Consider the following 21,304-nt stretch of genomic DNA (forward strand, 5'->3'; position numbering starts at 1 on the left):
AAACACGTTCTTAGTCTCTCTAGTCTCATCCTGAATCTATATACACGTTCTCAGTCTTGTTACTAATCTCTTAAACACTTAGACACACAAACACTCATTAGACTTCTCTTCTCTCAAATCGCTTCCAAGCTCTCTCTCTTTACCCATTTGGGTTTCATACACACATACAACCTGAGTTCTCTTAAATCTCACATGGTATCAGAGCCAGGTTCATTAGAACTTGGTTCCAGCTTCCGCTCAAGCACAAGCTCACTCCCATGCCATTTCAAGCCAAGAAGAAGCTTCATGGTCCAGCCGGCTGTTCAACTTCTTCAAGAAGAAGATGTGCTCATCCATGGTGTCCAGGAGCTGTCCTTGGTCGTTCTACACTCTCTCATGTCCGTCCTGAAGAAAGAAAGCCATTGGAAGCATGTCCAAGCCTTTCCTATTCTCTGTCCAAGGAGAACCTTTCAAGAAGAAAGCCTTCTACTGGTGACTTGTGGTGGCGACTCAAACATGGTGAAAGGAGGTGTCTTTGGCATGGTGGGTTCAAGGAGAAAGGCCAGGCAAAGAAGGAGATGTTGGTTCTCAAACCAACAGCTCAGATCTGGCCAGTTATGATTCATATTGCCTTGGAGGTTCAAGGAACCAGCACAGGTTCCTTGGTTGTAAGCTAAACCTCCTTCCCTTGTTTAAAGCTTGTGTCTTTATGTTATGGTTGTGTTGTGTGGTGTGGTTAAGTCCTGCGGATTCTGTTTTACATCATATTGTGTGATTGCTAAAATGAAGTTGCTTTAGAATCTGTCCCAGGATACTTTAAAAGTCTCGTTTAGGTATTGAAATGGTTTAGTATGCTTAGCTCCGGTTCATAGTGATGCTTGTTGTGATTAATTAAATCTGCTTGCATACATGAAGTGAAACCGAATTTAAAGCCGTTGCATATAGTCTTGTGGCTGTCTTACATTGAAGTATTAGATTCATGTCTAAGTACTGAGTAAAGAAGCTCTTAAGAATGCCTAAGTAACTTGTCTTGAATCTGTTAGGATCCTGCTTGTACTTAGAGAGTTAGCTTGCAAAGAATAAAACTTGATAATGCCTTGTGTCTATCTGTTGCATTGCTTGTGATAGTAGGAATCAAACTTGATAAGTTATTAATCAAGATTTGACATCAATACTATTGAAAATGGTTAAATGCTTAATGTCAGTTCTAAATAAAAATGTCTTGTTAAGATGATAGATTATATTATCTAATCATGCTTGCCTTCATGAGTTAGAAACTGAGTAAGATTAATGCATACTGCCCCTGTTTATTGTTGCATTTAGATTAAAGTCTAAGTTGCATATTAAGGAATGGTTAAAATTGCCTAAATACTTTGACTTGAATCTGATAAGGTCTTGCTTAGTATTTAGAGAATAGTTGCTTGCATAGATAAGAACTTGACATTGTCTTGATTCTATCTAATGCTATAAAGCTTGAGACATTGGTGATCAAACTTGATGAAGTCAAGGATTGATCCCAATGCAATTGTGTCTTATCTTTGCTAGAGTTTGAGTGATGTTTCAGGTTCAACAAAGGTGTTCCTAGTTCATCATCAAATCCGAGTTGAAAGAGAAAGAATGATGCCCATTGTGTGTACAATGGAGAGGTGTTACAAGAAGGGAGAAGCACAGATGGTTGTAAAACTCACTGATGTTCTTCTTCTCAACATTGCAAGTACCAGAAGAAGAAGCCAACCGGGTCTAGGCAGTGGCGTGCCTATTCAAGAGGGTGCTCAAACTAAGACAGAGCACTCTTGGCTGTGTGAAGAAGAAGGCTACTCTATCAAGGCGGCTTTTATTGTGAGGTGATTGAAGAAGTAGCTGAAGCATCCACAAGCATTCCATCATGGTGGTGAATTCAGAAGGGTGATTGCAGTAAGAGAAGAAGAAGAAGTAAAGGATTCAAGTGGTAACGTTGAGAACCACTCCTCATCATCTTAACCAAGGGAGTAAACCTAATCTCATCTATCTTAATATGTCTTGATAGGTTTATCTCCTGACTATACTATGTGCTTTCCCTAAATTCCATTAAGAGTTTATAGCTTCTAGTAGAATGTCTAGGCTAATTGCACTAAAATTGTGTTGCTGCTGCATTGTCTTATTGATAATAAGTAATGTCTAGAGTCCCAGAATCTCACGGTCTGTTTATTGCATTGTCTTGGGTGTGGTCATAAACTTGAATCATCATGAATGTGTTGTAGAATTGGGTAGAATGTCTCTGCTACTTGCATCATGATTAATAAGTTATTTTGCATACATAAGCATATCTCATACTGTCTAAGTTCAATCCTAGTGTTATCTGATGCTATTGCCTATGTTTAATCCATCAATGAAAGTCTTGCATCAATTAGAAATTGTCTAAGTTGCTTGCATCATTGGGTCTGATTGAAACTGTTGTTGATAGCTTTAATATTAATCATGGATTGAACCTGTTGCATTCATAGCTAATGCTTTAAGATTGTGCATTCAGGTAGTAATGCATTTAAAAAATGAGCCTAAATTGCAAATGTACTGATGTAAGCTTGCATTGCATTTAGAGAACTTAATAATCATAATAACCTAGGATGTCAATGTAGTGTCTAGAACTTGCATTGTCATTGTTAGAGATTGAAATCTGCTTGTCTTGACTCAGTCCAGTTCTGATTGTTGCTATGCCATAGTTAAATCCATCAGTGATGTCTTATAAGCATTTAGAAGTATGTCTAAGCTATTTGAATCATTGACTTTGATAAAACTAGTGAGCATAAGCATGAATTGAGTCACTTTTGTTGCCTTGATTGCATAAGTATCATCTAGGCTTGTGTTTCATTTTGGGTTGAATCTATTTCATTCATATAGTGAGTATGTAACCTAATGCATTCATCTATTGTTGCATTTTAAAAAAAAAAAAAAAAAAAAAAACTGAATTGATTGTCTTTGCTTGATTGTCTTGATTGTCTAGCTTGTTTCAAGTATCATATTATTGTGGCATTGGTGATCAAACAGGATGGATAATCTTGGTTTGATCCCAATGGGATGATCTGATCTTGCATTGAGTTGTGGTGGTGTTAGGTACACAAGGAAATGTGATACATGTAACTCGCCAACAACCAAGAATGTAAAGACAAGGGTCTTGCGCCATTGCATATCATCACTAGGACATGTTAGTCCATAATCTACAGGAAGTGTAGTGTGATTGAATATACAATGAGAGATGGCCATTGCATAATACCATTGGACATATCTAGTCCTTAGTCTACAGGAAGTGTAGCATGGGTCATTATGCAATGAGAGGTGTGTCTTGTGAGACTCTCCATGGTGATTCAAACACCCTAGTTCCTGGTTAAGGAAGAGAGTAAACTCACAAGAAGAAAGCTATCATGAAAGATGATAGTTATTAGACCATGGAGATGCATAGGATCATCACAAGCTTAGCTCCTTATAGTCTCGGTTCTAAGCTTGAGGGGGAGTCTTAATGCATATGATCCATGGTCAGTAACAAGTCTTTGCAAAGGCTTCTACAAAGGATCATCAACCGGACCAAGTCAGTGGCGTGTCTAGGTAAGAGGCTGTTCAGAGCAGTCTTGGCGAGTGAGGAAGAAGGCTCTCCATCAATGCGGCTTCAATGAGAGGTGATTGAGGAGAAGCTGATGAATCCATTCTGCCTTTCCAAGAAGTTGATGATGCCATGAAGATGGTGCATTGGCCGAGTTAGGAAACTCACAAAAACACAAGGGAAGTTCCCTTAGACTTTTTAAACTCTTTCTTCAATCTGTGTCATTCATCTTATTCATTACTTGTGCTTGAAAAGATACTTAAGATGATCATGATTGAATTATAGGATTGTGTGCATCAAGTGTGATGCAGGATATTCATTTTCTTGTTCTTGATAGGTACTGATGCACCTTTGGGATAATGTATCAGGTACCATTGCTTGAGCCTCACTAAAGATGTTCCTGGTCATTTCCTAGCTTCTCTAAGGTGGCTGTGAAGCCTGTTGAGAGGGGGAGATCCAAACCAGTTCTATGAAGAGGGCAAGCATAGTTTGAAGTCTTGCTTAGCCTCACTGATGTTTAAAGATGATCCGGTCGCATCCTTGCCTTTCTAAGAAGGTTATGAAGCTTGTTGAGAGGGGGAGTCCCAAACCGGTTCCATGAAGAGGTGAAGCTCAGGTGTGAAGTGTGCGCAAACCTGTGAAGTGTTGCTGCACCTATTAGGCCGTGATCCAGAGTTTCTTGTGTCCAACCACATTGGTTCTAAGGCACAAGAGCTCACTGGCCAATCCCTAGGCTTTGGAGAGCTCTACTCTTTTTCCCTTGCAAGGTTTTGTCCCAATGGGTTTTCCTTGTAAGGTTTTTAATGAGGGAGACTCTTCAGAGTTCCAAGCTTGGCTTAGGATCTCCTAAAGTCAAGCTTGAGGGGGAGTGTTGAACTGAAGAGAAGATGGAGCTTGTACAATAATAGGGCAAGCTCTAGAAGATGTCAAGAAGAGTTCAATCAAGCTTCAGAGATGTTCTGAAGTAGTTATATTGTGAAGTTAAGTCAAGGAAAGACTTAGACTGATCATGTGAAGGCTTTGGAGAAGTTAGAGAGAAGATGGAAGTATGGTGCAAAGATAGGGCCAGTACGGCCATGATAGGGCAAGTACGGCCATGGTACGGCCTAGGGAGATCCAAGAAGGTATATGGGTCGACCATAGAAGATGTTTGGATGAAGGTGCAGATATAGGGCGAGTGTACGGACCTCAAGGCCGTACATCGACCATACATCCCATCCGGTTCGACCAAATACCCGGATCAGCTTAGTTTGGTGATGTGCAATGTGTGGGCGTGGATTATCCTTCCTTATGTGACCATTGGGGAGTCTTGGAGGCAAAGGAAGATTCAAATGGATAAGGTGAGCTGTTGGTATGAGCTGGAAAGGTAAATGTGCTTTACCTTTACAGCCTTGACTCATCTGATCCATCCAATTCAAATATAGCAATCTGAGCCCTCCATTCAGTCCAACCACGACCAGCTAGCACCAGAACATCAAAGACCAGCTTCCTCTCATCCTAACCATCAATTTATCTTTAATCTACAGCCCTAGGATCTAGGTTTATGATCTGAGTTGTGTAAAGGCATATATAAGCCTCTTATGATCATTTTGTAATCTTTAAGTGAGTAAGGGGGTTTCCCTTCTCCTTCTCTGATCTAAAACACGTTCTTAGTCTCTCTAGTCTCATCCTGAATCTATATACACGTTCTCAGTCTTGTTACTAATCTCTTAAACACTTAGACACACAAACACTCATTAGACTTCTCTTCTCTCAAATCGCTTCCAAGCTCTCTCTCTTTACCCATTTGGGTTTCATACACACATACAACCTGAGTTCTCTTAAATCTCACAAACTTCATCTCATCGTAAAAGATTGAGAAGTGAAAGCACGCATCAACGACTCAACATTACTCGAAGCGACTAGAGACGCTCACAGGACGTTATGCGACTAAAAGCACATACCGACGACTAAACGGGGAGGGTTATCCTTTGTATTAGAGCCTGTTATCCGAATAAACCAGACCCACAAATTCACTTAGACCGCCATGTCGCTCACAAGTGAACTGGGGGGGACTTATTGTAGGGGATGGATTACATCCCTCCATAAGGCCCATCGAATAACAGACCCTAATCCAGCAAGTCAGATCGATTTGGTCGGCTCGGTGGCTAAACCTATCGGCTTGACCTTAGCGTACTTTTAGCCGGTCGAGTAAGTCGGCTAAAAGTGTCCGGCTTAGAGGGAGCCTCGTTTTGGCCTGTATACTCGGCCTCTCGCATTAAGGCCCAAAGGGGCACGAAATTAGGGCATCTGGGGAAGGAGTCCTATAAGTAGGGAAAAAGAAGCAACAAGAGTGGGACTTTTGGACCATTGAACACACTGAGCGACTAGATCTAGGGTTTTAGGTTATCTTTTTGATCTTGTTACTCTTCGATCTTGTTGCTCTTGAATCTTTTTGTCACTCTTGTAACCCTTCAAATCAGATCTAAATAAAACGTATTTAGCCATTCCATTTCTGACTTCTTCCATTTTAGTCGACTGAATTCCGTTCAAACAGCCTTCTATGGTGGGATGCGTTACCAATTATATTGACATTTAATGATGGTGTTGACTCTTGGGTGGACCCAAATCATGATACAAAACAAACATTAATGCTGCTTATATATATATGTATATAGTCACACGCACACCCACACAAACAGACGGTGGGAAATAATAGAACGATATGCTCATCATTTGTGTATGTATTAGTATTATTATTAACCAATTTGTGTATGTATTATTATAGTGTATATTATTTTCATTTTATGTATCTTAAATCCTTTTTAGGAAGGGTTTCTTTACATAAACCTAAATACCTAATATAGATGTATTCACAAAACCCCTATTAATATGCATGTATATCACTTACTAGCCATTTGGCCCATTTCTAAAGAATATATAGCAGATTAAATTTTTATTTTTATTTTTTTGAAACTTAAAGCGGATTAAATTATTGAGACATGAAAGAGCCTCTCCTCTTTGAAACGCGATTCATAATATTAAACTGCAAAAACAATGTTTGATTTGTTTAGCAAAAAAAAGAAACAAAGTTTATACCAAAAAAAAAGAAACAAAGTTTTATAAGATAATGGCAAGTTGCCCCAATTTGATAATCTAACAATATATTCTTTGTCGGGTTGATAATCTGAAAGGACATTTTAAAGATAAAATTTTTTCATGAAAATATAAAACAAATCATTCCTTTAAAATCTTGACAACCAATTAAAAGATTGATTAGTCAATAAAATGTATTGTATTCTTCAGAACATTAAGCTCAGCTAAGTAAACTCTACGCGCCTGTATAAAACTCCAATATTTATTCATGATCATACGCCGTCCAAAGTTCTTTCCGTCAGTTTCAGGTGACTGAGAGTGTGGCATAGGGTGTTTTCCGCTAGGGATGGGAAATTTTTTAAATGTTTTTTTTTTCAACCGAGGGTCCCAGGCTGAGGCCCAAACATTCCTCGAGACTCGCAGCAGCCACGTCATTTCCACCCCAGAAGTAGCAGGGTGGACCCAGGTGGCCCGGCGTAGCGGTATATCTGAGGGGGAGGTTCGAACTCGCGGCTCTTAGGATCATTACGAGCCGCCTCACACCACTCGACCACCAACGTCGGGTTTGCGAAAAAAAATTTAAATGTTGTTTTTTTTTTTTTTTAACTGAGGGTCCCAAGGCCGGGGCCCAGACATCTCTCGAGGCTCGCAACAGCCACGTCATTTCCAAGAGCAAGGTACAATAATAAACAATAAATGTTTTAATGATGTTTGTTTGTTCTAAGGTTTCTAAAACATTTTGATAAAACATTTTTTTTTTTTTTTGAAAAAGGGCATAAAAATTTGGACCATTTTTCGATTTGTGCGTGTCATCCTTGCGCAGGGGCCATGCTAATCTTCTCTGTATCGTTCCAATTTTATCGGATGTCCCCGAAAGGACTTGATAAAACATTTTGAACAAACAAATCTCTTGATAAAAAAGAGTAATATTTTAATACAATTTAGTTATATGATAAAAATTAATCTTTTGTTTTATGAATTGAAATACTCTTTGCGAGACAAATGGCTCATAAAGTTTTTATGCATTTCCCAAAATATCATTTGAAAACCTTTTCACTTTTTCTAATCTTTCTTTATTATGTTTACATTTTATTACAAAATATTGTTGTAAGATACTTTCAATCAAAATGTTCTAACAAATCACCATTATAATAGGAGAGAAAGGCAAATTAAAAGAGACAGACATGACCTGTGTTCCCAATCTACAAAGACATCAAGAGATTTGTTGTCTTTTTATTCAGAAATTATTAAAACTGAAACATCAAAATTATTATTCATAGAAAACGACCAATCAACACTAGTACGTACCAACTCTTTTTGCATTATTCTGATGCCTAGCTTACTATACAGACACAACAAAAAAAATCTACCATTTTTCCTATCCGCCGACCTTAAATTATGGGTACACAAGTAGAAAACAAAAGGATGTGACAAAAAATATATATTATACACCTCTGTCCCCGTATATGATTATTTGTTAATATCTTACTAAGACATTCAGTCACATACCATTAGAGAAAATAAGCATATTATTTTATTTCTTAGCAAATCAGAATGTGAAGTTAAAAAAGAAAGAAAAAGGAATTGCAACATATATCAATAGAAAATATAATAGTTCAGAAAATCAAAATAGTAATCTATATTATTATAAAAGAAGGTTTCATTCGTTACTAGGCTATCCACGTAGTCGAACAAGTCACTAATTCGAGTCTTGAAAAGCCGACACGTGTCACGGTCAATCAAAAGTCAATGTTTCATTAATTCTTGAATTTAATGGGTTTTATGTGTTTACTATGGTCCAAATACATATTCTCTAAAAAAACGGTATACGAAACTTAGGGAAAGTGGCCGTCGAGCAACAATTTCCGTTCAGTCAACTGTCAATAGAAATCCAACGGTTTCACCGGTGACGAACGATTCCGATCAATGTCAGTCGGAAGCCGAATAGACTTCTTTATTCTGGAACTGTTACGGAAATTAACTTGGTTCATGCATCTTCATTAACATTCACATTAATACCTACTCTCTACTTCTCACACGATCTCACATTCAATGAATCTCCACATTCAATGAATCTCCTCATTCATTCCTTTGTGTTAATCCTCCATTATAAATATGAAGGTTTTCTTCCAAGAAAATCATCAGTTCATTTCTCTTAATAAACAACACAAAAAGGTGATGAAAAAAAATTTGTTAAGCTCATCGTTGTACTTAACGGATTGTGACAAAAAGTGATAAGAAACAGAAAAAATGAGATGAGAAACATAATAAACAGAGAAGAAGAGAAAAGAGGAAGACGATAGAAGAGGGGAGATAACTTTTATTAGTAAACTTTTTTTTTAAAGATCTATTTATCTTTAGCTCATAATAATTTACAACATCTTGGTGCTGATTTTTCATTATTGTGGTTCCCTAAAAGGTTGTTGGCCCTGATCTCAAGGATACAACAGTTAGTGCAGACACTTATGGATATATAATTATGTGTGAGTATGCATGGTTTTGATTTGTGAGTATATTTCGATTACATCTTTCCCATGCATGGCTTTGATTTGTGAGTATATTTCAATTACATCTTTCTCATACTGACTAGTGGATTGTGAATTCTATTTAACTTGGCTGCTTTTGTGTCTCCAAAATTGGATGAGTTTTGATATATACATAGAATGTATTTTTCTTATTATACTTCCAAGTTTGAGTCTGCATATATCACAATAAAATGAGGACGGTGGACGAATGAGCTGAGTGTGGAATACTAAACATGTTCTTACATGAAATTGAAACGTTGTAGTTTTGTCCAAACACTAACTTATGCCTTATTTAGAACATTCACTTCCCATAACATATGTACTCTCTTCTCGACAAATGACACATGCTAACCTAATAAAAAAACAATCACAGCGTTGACACATTTGAAAGAAAATTCGTCCAACCGCACCTCCTATTTTGGATAAAAACAACTAGAACTAATACGATATGAAAAACAATAGTTTCAAATATAAAAAAAAAATATATATATATATATATACATATATGAAAATAATGTTTCATTGGACATCAACCTAAAATAATATTTTAGCACATAATTAATAATATAATATCAAAGACATAAATTTTAAAAATATTCATAAGAAAAAATATAATCTAAGATTTTTAAAAAAAAAATTATTTTACTTATTATCAAAATTATCATAATTACTGTAAAATAAACAAAAAAAATATGTAAAACTATTATGTATTCATGAACATTTTAATATTAAGATGATCATGATCTTTAACAAGAATAACAAAATATACACAATAAAAGTTAATATCACCTTAAATTTTAAGTAAGCTAAACATTTTGAAATACTCTTTAACTGATATATTTATGTATTTTTGGTTACTAACACGCCCGTAGCATTGAGAGAGAGAGATTATGCTAATAGTAAAAATTAGTTTTTTGGTTAATTTTAAATTTAAGAAAATAGTATATCTCATATACATCTATTGCAAATGTAAAACTAAAACACAAACCACAAATCATATAAAAAATAATAATCTTAATTACAAGTAAATTATATCCCGCCCGTAGGATAGACCGACCCTAGTATATTATATAACTATGCAAAATAGACTGAAATAAGCTTTGATTGTTTCACTCCTTTGTTCTTCTAAACATATGGAACACATTTTTTTTATATAGCATATTTCTTTTGGGGTAGGCATGTAAGTTACTAAATGATATGTTTAACTGTGATCTACATTTATTTAACATGTTAAATATTGGTATATTCATCTTAAAATAGTAAACGAAAATATTTTTAAAATTATAAAACCGATAAAATCATGCGCTAAATTTCATCTGAACATTTTATGTTACGGTTTGTCAATTTGCTAATAGCAAACTCAAGTTACTCAACAAATGGTCAATTATTTAATTAAATTATTGTTTTCTACCATTTAAAAAAAAAATAGCATGAATTTTCTTATGTCAAAATCTTATGCGTATTCTTTTATTATATTGTGTACCATTATTATTTGGACAACGTATTTACTTCCACTACGTTGATTGGTCACAAATCTCAGAGGACTATTTATTATTGCATTATAGAGGGAAAGCAGAGGAGAATCTTCCAAAAACATTAAAATCTACGCCCAAATATTATAGAGAATTAAATTAAGACATAAAGCACAAATGCAAAAAGAAATAGAAGTGTTTTTTTAATAAGAAAAAAACAGACTTTATTAGAAAGAACAGTGAAGAAGTAGCGGAACAAAGAGAAATGGAGAAAAGAATCTTTTAAGCTTTCTCTGTCTCTCTCTCTCTCTCTTTCTCGCAGAGCTGCAGTCACACTCACCACCATTACTCTAAAAAAGTGAGCTTTTTTCTTTTCCTTTCTCTTCTGACTATCTTCTTTGCATCTAATGGGTTTCTCGTTTCCTTTTCATCTCAAGGATCTGATGAACTTTCACTAACTGAAACTTTCCTTTTTTATTTTTTTTCCTCGAGATTTGTGTTTTGATCTTGTTTGTCTCAGTGAAAGCTATAGCTTAGCACTGTAAGTTTTTTTTCTTATTACATTTCACGATTCCGACATACTTATATTTCATCTTGATTCTGTAAGATATTTTCCTTTTTTTGGCTTGTTGTTCAGGTATAAGGTTTTTGTTCATACAAGCTTTTTGTGAAATTTGTTATTTATTTTTTTGAGATTTAACCTCACTATTGTCTCTGTCTGCTCATTCTGCATCTTCTATGTCAGATGGATCTTTTTAAAATTCTGAGATTTGTTGATGCTGATCGTTTAGAGTTTCAGTTCCATATTTCTCGTGTTCCTGCTCCAGTGTTTAGCTAAAAATTAAATCTTTGATCTGAATGCTCTGTTCCTCAGATTTTGTTTCTCTTAATGTTTGATGTGTTCTTGTGTTAATCAGACGAATTAGTAATCAAATATTTTATTTTTGATGTGCTCTTGTGTTTGTAAGATGAATTAATGATCAAAGATTTAAGATTTGAGTTAATGATCCGTGATGTCTTGTTTTTTGTTGCAGACACTGAACCTTATTCACATGCTGTAGAGAGTTTACACAAACACAAACACACACACACAAGGAGACATGGTATCAAGATCCTATTCCAACCTCTTGGATCTCGCTTCAGGCAACTTCCACTCCTTCTCCCGGGAAAAGAAGAGGTTCCCAAGAGTAGCAACCGTCACAGGCGTCTTATCCGAGCTAGACGACGACGCCAACAGCAACAGCGTCTGCTCCGACGCTCCATCCTCCATCGCGCAAGACCGAATCATCATCGTTGGAAACCAGCTCCCCATCAAATCCCATCGCAACCCATCCGGTAAACTCACCTTCACCTGGGACAACGACTCCCTCCTCTTGCAGCTCAAAGACGGCATGCGCGAAGACATGGAAGTCGTCTACATCGGCTGCCTCAAAGACCAAGTAGACCCATCCGAGCAAGACGACGTCTCCCAAAGACTCCTCGAGAATTTCAAATGCGTCCCTGCTTACATCCCGCCTGAGATATTCACCAAGTACTACCACGGCTTCTGCAAGCAGCATCTATGGCCCTTGTTTCACTACATGCTTCCTCTAAACCCTGATCTCGGAGGCAGGTTCGACCGCTCCTTATGGCAAGCGTACCTCTCCGTTAACAAGATCTTCGCTGACAAAGTCATGGAAGTGATTAACCCTGACGATGACTTCGTTTGGGTTCATGACTACCACTTGATGGTTCTGCCTACTTTCTTGCGGAAGAGGTTTAACAGAGTGAAGCTAGGGTTCTTCCTCCACAGCCCCTTCCCTTCTTCAGAGATTTACCGAACTCTCCCTGTCAGAAACGAGCTCTTACGCGCCCTACTCAACGCTGATCTGATTGGCTTTCACACCTTTGACTACGCGAGGCACTTCCTCTCTTGCTGCAGCAGGATGCTAGGCTTGTCCTACCAGTCCAAAAGAGGAACCATAGGGCTTGAGTACTACGGCAGAACGGTCAGCATCAAGATCCTCCCCGTCGGGATCCACACCAGCCAGCTTCAGTCGATTCTAAACCTCCCCGAGACTCAGACCAAAGTCGCTGACCTTAGAGACCAGTTCTCGGACCAGAAGGTCCTCCTCGGCGTCGACGACATGGACATCTTCAAAGGAATCAGCCTCAAGCTCCTGGCTATGGAGCAGCTTCTCCAGCAGCATCCGGAGAAGCGAGGACGAGTTGTACTCGTCCAGATCGCCAACCCCGCGAGAGGCCGCGGGAAAGACGTCCAGGAGGTTCGGTCCGAAACCCTAGCCACCGTTAAACGGATCAACGACACGTTCGGAAGGCCAGGGTACCAGCCTGTGTTTCTCATCGATGAACCGCTTCAGTTCTACGAGAGGATCGCTTACTACGTGATCGCAGAGTGTTGTCTTGTCACCGCAGTGAGAGACGGTATGAATCTTATCCCTTATGAGTATATCATCTGCAGACAAGCTAACCCCAAGCTCAACGAGACGTTAGGACTCGACCCTTGCGCTGCGAAGAAGAGCATGCTTGTAGTCTCCGAGTTCATCGGTTGCTCTCCTTCTCTAAGCGGCGCCATTAGAGTGAACCCGTGGAACATCGACGCGGTCACCGAGGCTATGGACTACGCGTTGACAGTTTCGGAAGCGGAGAAGCAAATGCGTCACGAGAAGCATCACAAGTACGTGAGCACCCATGATGTTGCCTACTGGTCGCGCAGCTTTATACAGGATCTCGAGAGGGCGTGCGCGGAGCACGTGAGGAAGAGGTGCTGGGGGATAGGGTTCGGGTTAGGGTTTAGGGTTGTGGCGCTTGATCCGAGTTTTAAGAAGCTTTCTATTGAGCACATTGTCTCGGCTTATAAGAGGACCAAGAAGAGAGCTATTCTTGTGGATTACGATGGCACGATGGTGCAGCCTGGGTCCATTAGGACGACGCCTAGCATCCAAACGATCGAGACCTTGAACAAGCTGTCGAGTGACCCCAAGAATATCGTTTATCTCATCAGCGGGAAAGATCGAAAGACGCTAACCGAATGGTTTTCCTCTTGTGGTGATCTTGGTTTGGCCGCAGAGCATGGATACTTTATAAGGTACACTTTTGTTTCATTATAGTTGTAGTTTTAGATTTGTGCATACATATTAAGAAAACATTTAATTTTCTATATTTTCTATATAAAAACATTATTATCGATACGCCTAACTATATTTCAATCCGTAGAAATATAAATTAGAGAATATTATTAATAAATTTTGCACTAAGATTATAAAATGACATTTATTTTGTTACGAAAATTTTATCCTACAACAACAATTAAATTGAAATGTAGAGAGTAACACTTGTTTCATGTCTTCTTGAATCTTCTTAGATACTCCTTTCGTTCCTTGATAATAGATTTTTTAGAAAAAAAATTAGATGTATTTTTAATGTGTTTTCTTAATATGTGTGAAAATACTAAAAAAATCTATCTTTGTGGAACGGAAGGAGCAGAGAGTTAATTTATTTTTGTGGAAAATGTGGGACAGGCCAAATGATGGAACAGAGTGGGAAACATCGAGTTTAGTGTCGGCTTTTGAGTGGAAACAAATAGCAGAGCCAGTGATGAGACTCTACACTGAGACGACAGATGGATCAACAATAGAGACTAAAGAGACTGCTCTCGTTTGGAACTACGAGTTTGCTGATCCTGACTTCGGATCTTGTCAAGCTAAAGAGCTTATGGAACACTTAGAAAGCGTGCTCACGAATGATCCAGTCTCTGTCAAAACCGGACAACAACTCGTTGAAGTTAAACCACAGGTCAGATATAAAAAGAGTTTAGTTAGCTTTATTGTCAAAATCTTACTCGCTCTCTATTTTGTTCCTTTAATTAAAACAGGGTGTGAACAAAGGTCTTGTGGCAGAGAGGCTTCTAACGACGATGCAGGAACAAGGGAAGCTGTTGGATTTCATTCTATGCGTGGGAGATGATCGGTCTGATGAGGATATGTTTGAGGTGATAATGGGTGCTAAAGATGGTCCTGCTTTATCTCCAGTGGCTGAGATCTTCGCTTGCACCGTTGGTCAAAAGCCAAGCAAAGCTAAGTACTACTTAGACGACACTGCAGAGATCATCAGAATGCTTGAAGGTCTAGCCACCTCTGATCAAACCTCTTCAACCGTGGATGTTCCAACAAAAGATATCTTCTAAGGATTTGTTAAACGTGAGCTTAATTAAGAGTTTGTTGTTATGACTTGTGTGTATGGTTTTCAAGTTTAGGAATGTATTTTCTTTACTGTGTTGGATTAACGCAAGTGACAAAACACATGATTAAGATTAAGGTAAGCAACTCTTCGTCATGTATTAGTAGAGACTCCTAGAGAGAGAACCAAACAATACCAACAGCTACTAGAGTGGATATGAGAAGCTCTACTATCCCAAACTCGTCCTGTTTCGAAAGCACACGGCACTTGGATGTCCTGCGCGGATGAGGAAACGGAAGGGTTGATTTCAAAGGAAGTGGAGCCAAAGTTTCCAAGAAAGGAGATATAACACAAGTGTCTGAGGAGAGACAACGGATCTCATCTGTCCTTGGATAGTATTTGAAAAGCCTCTTGTGATTGTCAGTAAAAACAAGGTTCCCTTGCTTAGAAACCGACACCGGTGTGAACCCTTTACTCCGAATCTCCCAGGGAACACCTTTTCCAGCTAAACTAATGGAGTAAGTCATGTTCCATCTACTACTACCCTTGCTCCAGATATCTAGTTTCCATTCAGGGTTTCTATAAGTAACGGCTATGGTTAGACGGTTTTCAAGGTTCGCTATCTGTGTTTCTTGCGTGACACGCGTCAACGGAACTGATACGTTACGGAATTTTTCTTTGTGAAGATCCAATGCTAGTATCTTGTAACCACTCCCAACGTGTTGTAGCCAGTATATGGAACCATTCACACACACTGATTTTCTTGAAAGCTTGTGAGAAAGTGGACACAACAACTTGTAAGAAGGTGGACTCAGCATCCACCATTCACCAGTTTCAACGTCAAGAACACTACACTCCACTCCACAATGATCACTGTAACTCCATATCTCCATCTTCACTACTTTATATCTCCCTGTGACTTCGTCACTACCGAACCCCATCACGCGAGAGTAACCGGACGACCACGCTCCGAAACAGAACCGCCTGAGTTGTTTTGTCCAAGGGTTCAAAACGTTGATCCAGTCTTGTTCCGGGATGCAGACCAAACCGTCGCAAGTCATTATCGAGGGTCGTTTGGTGTCGCAGTGAAGATAGACTATCTCTTCGTCCCCTTTGAACCGCGACTCTGGGAGGAGCCTCGGCTGCGCGCCGCAGTCGCAGTTGTAAGCAGCTAGGATCTTACGGCTCTTTTGAAAACTCACGCGTCTCCCAACGAAATTCTTTGATTCGAGAATCGATCTCCATCGTTTCGAGAGAGTTTTGGATTTGAGGATGGGTTTCAATGGCAGTCGCAGGAATATTTCTTCTAGTAGATCGTCAACTATGTAGATCGAGCTAGGGTTGTTCATTCTTGGTCAGTTCTTTTATAAAATGTTAAATGCATATCTATGTACTATAGTCTTTATAATCAAATAAATGGAAGACCTTTTGTTATGAGATCTTGGGAGATTGATGTAACATATTTTACTATTTTTTACTAGGAAAGTTAACATTTGTGTATATTTGATTGGGGATTTTGTATTATAACAATTGTAGATAACGTGTATAACAAGTTATCATCATTTAATGGCACAACATGTGAATATGTGATCAAATACAAATTACTTAAGGTTTTGTTTGTTTTTTATTTTACAATGTTTCTTTATCAGTATATAGATGAATTTATTTTCTTTGATTGTATAATAGAACAATCGTATATTTATAAAAATATTACCCCGAAATGTGATTACAATGTGTTTCTTTTACACAACAAACAAACCAAGTAGAAGAAATACAATTCAAACAATCCTTTGCAAGAAAATGAATACAAACATTTTTTTTTGTCTCCCAAAGAATACAAGCATATAAATAAATAATTCTGTTACAAAGGAATTAAGAATATTTTCGAACGTTTCTGTGTATGAATCTTTAAAACTATGATGAGTATACGACTTGAACAAAATCCAGTTCTACCACGGGCCGGTCACGACGTGGGCGACGTTAAACTACATATTAAAATAGCAATACTCTGTTAACAGATATTTTTAACTTGAGAATGTATGTTACCATATATATAGATACTAGTTAAATATCATAATTAAAATAAAAATGGAGAAAAAAAACTTACTCTAAGAAACTTTTCCAGCAAGAGTCACTTGTTTCATCATCAAGAAACTTCTCCCAGTCCTCTTGGACATTTGAACCGGATGAGTGCTGAGTCGTACCGGGATAATTCAACCCGGATGTCTCAGGAGTAACCGATATCGAACCAGTAGATGGGACTTCACGTAATTGATCACCATAATAATCTGGCATCATACCGGCTCCGGTTTGATAATTCAGATTTTCCTGAGAAACCATAACCAAACCAGGAAGCTGGTTATCTCCAAAACAATCCCAAGCATCCTCAAAAGATGGCATGAAATCTTCATTTTCAATTTGGCTTGTGAAAACATGTGGATCAATAGCATTCAATTGTCCAGCAGCCTGCTCCGGTTTAGGATTCACTGGATTGGTTTTGATATTATTGGCTACCGGTTTAGTATCCAGTGAGTTGGTATTGAAGCTATTGGTGTTTGGCATGGCTTTGGGGGTTATGATTTGGAGCATTTTATGAATCAATTGGAGTTTGAGAAGATCTTCCACAGCAATGTTGTTGTTGAAGAGAGTATTGTTACCAAACTGGCCGTTGCCAATAGCCGCCGCAAGCATTTGAGAAACGTCGAGGATAGGGCTAAGATCGTTGGTTTTTGGCTCGTGGGTGATTGGATCAATCCCCATTTGCAACATTTTTTTCCTCATATGAGTGTTCCAATAGTTTTTTATTTCGTTATCGGTCCTTCCTGGAAGATGATTCGCAATCTTCGACCATCTATAAAAGAAAATTTTAATTCAAGCGTTACAACAACAATAATCAAAGATTAACATTTTGCATAGTTAGAGATCGTAAGCTGAAGTTCAGACTATATTACCAAAAATGTACAACTGTTGAAGATAATTAAATATACTCGTTGGGTGACAAGGGCCACAAGTTTTAGCACTTTAAACAAAATTTATTTGTTAAATAGTTACATGAAATTTCTAACCAAGACCATCTCCAACCCAAACCTATTTTTTTTGCTATAATTCCCACAAAAATAGAGTAACTATATTATAGAATAAGTTTTGGTCCAATAGTTTACTCTATTATAGAGGAGAAAATAGAGAGATTTTACTTTTTCACTTTATAGAGTAAAATATTGGAGCAAAATTTACCCTATAATAAAGTTACTCTATTTTTGTGGAAATTATAGAGGAAAAAATAGGTTTGGGCTTAAGATGGCCTGATAAAACAAAATCTTACTTGTTGCCAAGAAGGGCATGGAGTTTAACGACAGTACTCTCTTCTTCTTCGGTAAACTCGCCTCTCCGGATATCAGGCCGGAGATAATTCATCCACCGGAGCCGGCAGCTCTTTCCGCAGCGGTTTAGTCCAGCGATGTTAGGAAGTGACCGCCACTTCCCATAACCGTTTTTATCTATATAAGCCACGAGCTTGTAATCTTCTTCGGGCATCCACGGTCCTTTCTTCACGCCTTTGTCTTGATCGCAACACGGTGATCTTCCCATTTTGGTTTGGTATATCTTCTGATTGAGAACTCTAATTTCTTGAAGATTAATGAACTCTTATATTCTTTCTTTTTTTTTATCAAAAACTCTTATATTCTTTCTTTCGTAGCTCTATACGTTCTAGTGTGTGTGTCTATATATATACACACATCTGTGCAGATGAGCCATCGCATAACTAAAAGTTATATGCATTCATGAGAATTTTATGTAAATATTATTTAATAGTGTTTGACAAGTCTACAATATAAGAGTCATATGATAAATAAGTTAAATAATCAAAATAGTTATAACCAAATTAATCAAGATTAGGTAATGATAATGTGATGTGTAATGGCGTTCGCAGAGTAATTCGTGGGGAATAATGTTCAAATAAAGAATTATTTTCTTATCAAAGAAAGAATTTTTCTATAAAAGAATAAAACCATATATATTTGTTAATAGATTTCGTTATTGTGTGTTAGATACTTAGATGCATAAAATGTTTGCCCTAGCGATGCTAGAAAAGGAAATGCAGATGTTTCCTTATAAAAACTCTAGCTGAGTTTGTTACGTACTTTTTCTTGTAGATTCAATACTAAGTATAATATAATTTCCTAATCTAAAACCCAACTAATCTTATAGAAATCACTAAATCAGGTTAACACACCCATATAATTTCCAAAACATGTGATTATTTTGAATATTTACATATGTATGTTCTGCTATTAAGATTAAAACCTATATTGAAAGTTTTGCTTAAGCACAAAATAATAAATTAAAAAGTTATTTACTTTTCTTCTAAAGTATATATAAGTAATATTTAATTTGATTATGCCAAATGATGCTCTCATTGCAATCTTCATCAAACTTGGAATCTTGTATTTACCATTTTGCACTGATTGCTTCCACCGCATTCAAAGACGCCTCTACCTGCTTCAATGTTTCATTGTTGATGAAAGCCTCCATTTGAATTCAAACGAAGATTACTCTTCTTAATTAATTCACCTAACCGAACCATTCCGGATTTCTAAGCATGATTTGAGAACTATTGTTGACTGAAATTTAAACTGATTTCTCTAACCATTTATGTGAATTCAAACTCCAAAAAAAACATTCACACGAGATTGATTTTGACTTCAATCAAGATGTTTAATGGAGTAATCACATTTCTGACTTAGATTTAGATGACTTTTTTATACAAAATTTAGATGATTCTTTGATACAAAATTTGCAAAATAATTTACACTAGGTTAAGATTCGCGCCTTGCGCAGGATGAATATTATATATATATATATATATATATATATATTACTTTTATGTATTATATGTTTTTTTACATATTATGAAATAATAAATATATATTGAATAATTAAAAATTTACAAACTATTACGTATAATATAGTTAAATTGGTGCAAATACATAGATAAATTTTATTAATTCATACAAACACTTTTTCCATTTAATATGGTATAAAAGTAAGTTTAAATGACATTAACATAGATATATAATACATTTTTAATATTAACATCTGTTAAAAAATATTTTATACTCATATTATTTTTGATCATTTGTATTTCTTTATAACAAACATTTTAAATCACTGATAACAATAAAAAATTTGTGGGATGTTTAATAGTTTTAGTAATTTATAATTTTAAAAAAAAATTCAATACAAAGTTTAAAATCTAAATATTAAGTTGTCAATATTTTTTCAAAATGTTTATCAAAAAAATTCAAAGCAAATTTCGAAATTAAAATACTTATGTATTTTATATGGTATATAATTTTTTTAAAAAAATTATTAATATACATATATATAATATTTATTAAATGAGACTTCCTACTTATGTAACTTCGTAATCATTTGAATCTTGTTATAACAGAAATTTTAAACATGGATCACAAAAATTTAAATGTGAGTTTTTAACAACTTTAATCATTTATAGTTGTTTTTAAAAACTCAAAATATAATATATACGAAAAAATCTTAATTTTTATTATATAGTTAATGTGGTTGTTTAATTTATTTTAGTAAGTTAAAATTTTAAAAAATGATAGAGAATAGACTAATTTGTATCAAATCTTTATTATTCAAAATCATTAATTGTCATATATACTTTAGCCACATTAGGTAATTTCGTGATTTTTATTTAAGGAAACAATGAAGAACATTCATGATTAATTTATGGTTAGTTTAATAAAAAGCTTATTATATATTTATATGGACCAACATATTTTTCTAAGGATTCTATGAATGATTGTGGTGATGACACGTGGCTACAAAAATATGTTGTAATGCTTCTTTTTTAATATATAAGGGATTACAAGAAAAATCGATAGCTCATAGCTTTATTTGATTAACTCACTTCTTTTAAAGATATTCTCTCGAGGTTAATTTCCACACTATTCGATAGCGTAAGGAACGCAAACTAGAAAGTGGATTATAAAGTTGGTATATTGCGCTGTATTAATATACTATTGGACATTTGAGAAAATCTTACATGTAATAGAATATTTGTTGTCTTCAAAGGAAATGAGATGGATCACGACAAATTTGAAGAAATATAAAACGAAGTTTCCTTCGGCTGGAGAAAATTTTATCGTAACTTTTAATATAAATACGAGGTTTTGCTCTCACAGAAGATCTTGATTGTATACTTAATGATTATATTGACCGATAATAACTGTCACGGATTAAAAGGTCAATGTTCAGGCTTGATTCACATTTTCAAATTGAAATTAACCAAACATTTTTGTTTATCTCTTTGACTATATATACAATCGTATGAACTAAGGTTTCCCGATAAGTAGCAGCTTATCGTATATAAAATTCTTTAGCAAAAAAAAAAAAAAATTCATTTCCTCTACTTACGTGACACTATCAACACATTACAACGAGTATAAGGCTAAAAATACAATGTGTACTGTAAA

The 21,304-nt window shown here is 36.3% G+C and overlaps 3 protein-coding genes and 1 non-coding gene across 5 annotated transcripts; 1 reads left to right on the top strand and 3 right to left on the bottom strand.

The window, feature by feature from the left end:
- Positions 1 to 7,405: 7,405 nt before the first annotated feature.
- Positions 7,406 to 7,508, bottom strand: LOC125591053. The gene has a single exon (XR_007327038.1). It is a non-coding gene; the product is annotated as a U6 spliceosomal RNA (small nuclear RNA).
- A 3,234-nt stretch (positions 7,509 to 10,742) lies between these two features.
- On the top strand, positions 10,743 to 14,960 carry LOC111197752 (alpha,alpha-trehalose-phosphate synthase [UDP-forming] 5-like). Of its 2 annotated transcripts, none has more exons than XM_022687512.2 (4): positions 10,743 to 10,983; positions 11,660 to 13,713; positions 14,147 to 14,420; positions 14,500 to 14,960. In XM_022687512.2, exons 2-4 carry the CDS (start codon positions 11,726 to 11,728, stop codon positions 14,809 to 14,811), a joined length of 2,574 nt encoding a protein of 857 aa, XP_022543233.2. In that variant the 5' UTR covers positions 10,743 to 10,983; positions 11,660 to 11,725; the 3' UTR covers positions 14,812 to 14,960. The 2 variants fall into 2 exon arrangements, with proteins under 2 accessions (XP_022543233.2, XP_022543234.2); XM_022687513.2 differs by having other exon boundaries at positions 10,877 to 11,166.
- A 17-nt stretch (positions 14,961 to 14,977) lies between these two features.
- LOC106347658 (putative F-box protein At4g17780) lies at positions 14,978 to 16,303 on the bottom strand. Its single transcript, XM_013787248.3, has one exon. It carries the CDS (start codon positions 16,151 to 16,153, stop codon positions 14,978 to 14,980), a length of 1,176 nt encoding a protein of 391 aa, XP_013642702.2. The 5' UTR covers positions 16,154 to 16,303.
- Positions 16,304 to 16,469: 166 nt separating this feature from the next.
- Positions 16,470 to 18,503, bottom strand: LOC106351734 (transcription factor MYB39-like). The gene is made up of 3 exons (XM_013791492.3): positions 18,127 to 18,503; positions 16,912 to 17,655; positions 16,470 to 16,789 (listed from the first exon to the last, which is right to left on the bottom strand). The coding sequence occupies exons 1-3, from the start codon at positions 18,390 to 18,392 to the stop codon at positions 16,768 to 16,770; spliced, it is 1,032 nt and encodes a 343-aa protein (XP_013646946.2). The 5' UTR covers positions 18,393 to 18,503; the 3' UTR covers positions 16,470 to 16,767.
- Between the last annotated feature and the right edge of the window lie 2,801 nt (positions 18,504 to 21,304).

Source organism: Brassica napus, chromosome C7, assembly GCF_020379485.1.
Source record: "Brassica napus cultivar Da-Ae chromosome C7, Da-Ae, whole genome shotgun sequence".
NCBI classification, from domain to species: domain Eukaryota; kingdom Viridiplantae; phylum Streptophyta; class Magnoliopsida; order Brassicales; family Brassicaceae; genus Brassica; species Brassica napus.